Source organism: Microtus ochrogaster, chromosome X (assembly GCF_000317375.1).
Source record: "Microtus ochrogaster isolate Prairie Vole_2 chromosome X, MicOch1.0, whole genome shotgun sequence".
Classification (NCBI taxonomy): Eukaryota; Metazoa; Chordata; class Mammalia; order Rodentia; family Cricetidae; genus Microtus; species Microtus ochrogaster.
In genome coordinates this window covers 20,345,119-20,346,686 of record NC_022026.1, presented here as the reverse complement: position 1 = coordinate 20,346,686, position 1,568 = coordinate 20,345,119, and the positions used below count along the sequence as shown (strand labels likewise).

Below are 1,568 nucleotides of genomic sequence, written 5' to 3'. Positions count from 1 at the left end.
AGTCACCCCCGGTAACAACTGATTTGGGGCATATGGGTAGGGGGGATCCTAACCGAGGGGGGACATTCTGCTACTCCTTGACAGGTGGAGCACCGGGGTGGCCTAGTACTAACCAGGTCTTTCCACGGAGTTCCAGGTGTGGGTGTGGGGATTCGCATGCTGAGAAGTGATTCTCAAGCACGCTCTGGGTTTCTGTCCCCACCCGATGTTCTTCCCCGTGGCTGAGGTGCAAGGGAATTGGCCTTGGCCAACAGGCCTCTGAAGAACCCGTGGGCCACGGTGGTTTTCCTTGCAAGGCTTGTACAAACACAAGTACCTGCTGTCCCCAGATTCAGGCCTAGTTGAATTTCACCTGGGTGGGACTGGGGTGGGTCATGAGTTCCTGGAAGAGTACTTTAAAACTGCCCTCAGCGATGGACTCTGTGGACCCCAGACTGAAGCTGTTTCCCACGTGGGACCATGAGAACAGCACACTTCATTCACAAAGGTTTTTCCTTTCTTCTCGGTGCAGCAAACAATCTGGCGGCTGATACCAGTGAGATGGGCAGCTGTTCCTCAGGATCAAACGTGCAGGAGGCCAGGTGATGTCTTAAAGCAACTTTGGCCTGACCCAGGAGGTAGTTTCAGTGTGGTTTTGTGCAGAAACTTCTGCCCTTTTCTGGGAGACGGCTACAAGCGGAGAGTTTGGTGTTTCCTGAAATAAGCCAGCACCAGAGACAACAGTCAGCTGTTTTCTCTTATTTGAGGATCCCAGATTATAAATAGGTCCATAAAATGATATCACCCGAACTCAGAAGGGAGACTGGGGAGAGGCAGGCAATGGCCAATAGAGGGGAAGGTTTGAGGAGTATAGGCCGACTCTGTGGAGGTGGAGTGTGGTCACGTGGCATGAAGGTTGAAAAGACACTGGGTAATGGAGGAGTAAGTAGCGGGAGGGGATTGAGGAAGGAGGAGAGTGAATACGGCTGTAGTTCACGAAAGACGGCTGGGCACACCTTTATGAAACCCGTCAGTGCTGTACAGTGAATGGGCTCCGGTCAACATGTAGTATATAAACCCCTATGGTGTCACAACATAACACAAAGCCACTGCTAGCAGAGAGGAGACTCTTTGTGGAGCCCAGTGCAGTTGGGCTGGGAAGGCCAGGGATGCAGTTTTCATGAGTCATCCAGCACCCAGCCTGAGGTTGGTTTCCTGGGGATATGGCTGACTTTGAGTCACCCACGCTCCAGTAAGTAACCCTTAACCGTGTGCCCATATGTATCTGCAGTGATCTCTTTGGTTCACTATGAATACCTGAATAAAGGAATAAAACCAATGACCCGGGAGAGGCAAATCCGACTTTGCCTCACATGAGCGCTGGTGTCTCTGAAATCGCGTGCCTCGCCTGCCTTTCCTTCAGAGCGAAGTTAGGATGTTTGTCCTCAGTTAAGGATTCTTGTGTGCATTTTCCACAGGGAGCCTGTTCAGAAGAGGATACGGGATTTCAAAGGTGTGTTTGAGCAGGTCTTGCTAGTCCAGGAGCTTTCTTTCCGACCCTACAACTCAAGCGTGGTGAGAACGTGGTC

General features: G+C 51.5%; 1 protein-coding gene across 1 annotated transcript in view; it reads left to right on the top strand.

The window, feature by feature from the left end:
- Positions 1-425: 425 nt before the first annotated feature.
- LOC102001370 (X-linked lymphocyte-regulated protein 5C-like) overlaps positions 426-1,568 on the top strand; it is an 18,519-nt gene continuing 17,376 nt past the window's right edge. The window contains exons 1-2 of the mRNA XM_026784904.1: positions 426-581; positions 1,458-1,492. Of these exons, the coding sequence (XP_026640705.1) occupies positions 460-581; positions 1,458-1,492 (157 nt within the window). The 5' untranslated portion in view covers positions 426-459. The remainder of the gene's footprint in view (positions 582-1,457; positions 1,493-1,568) is intronic.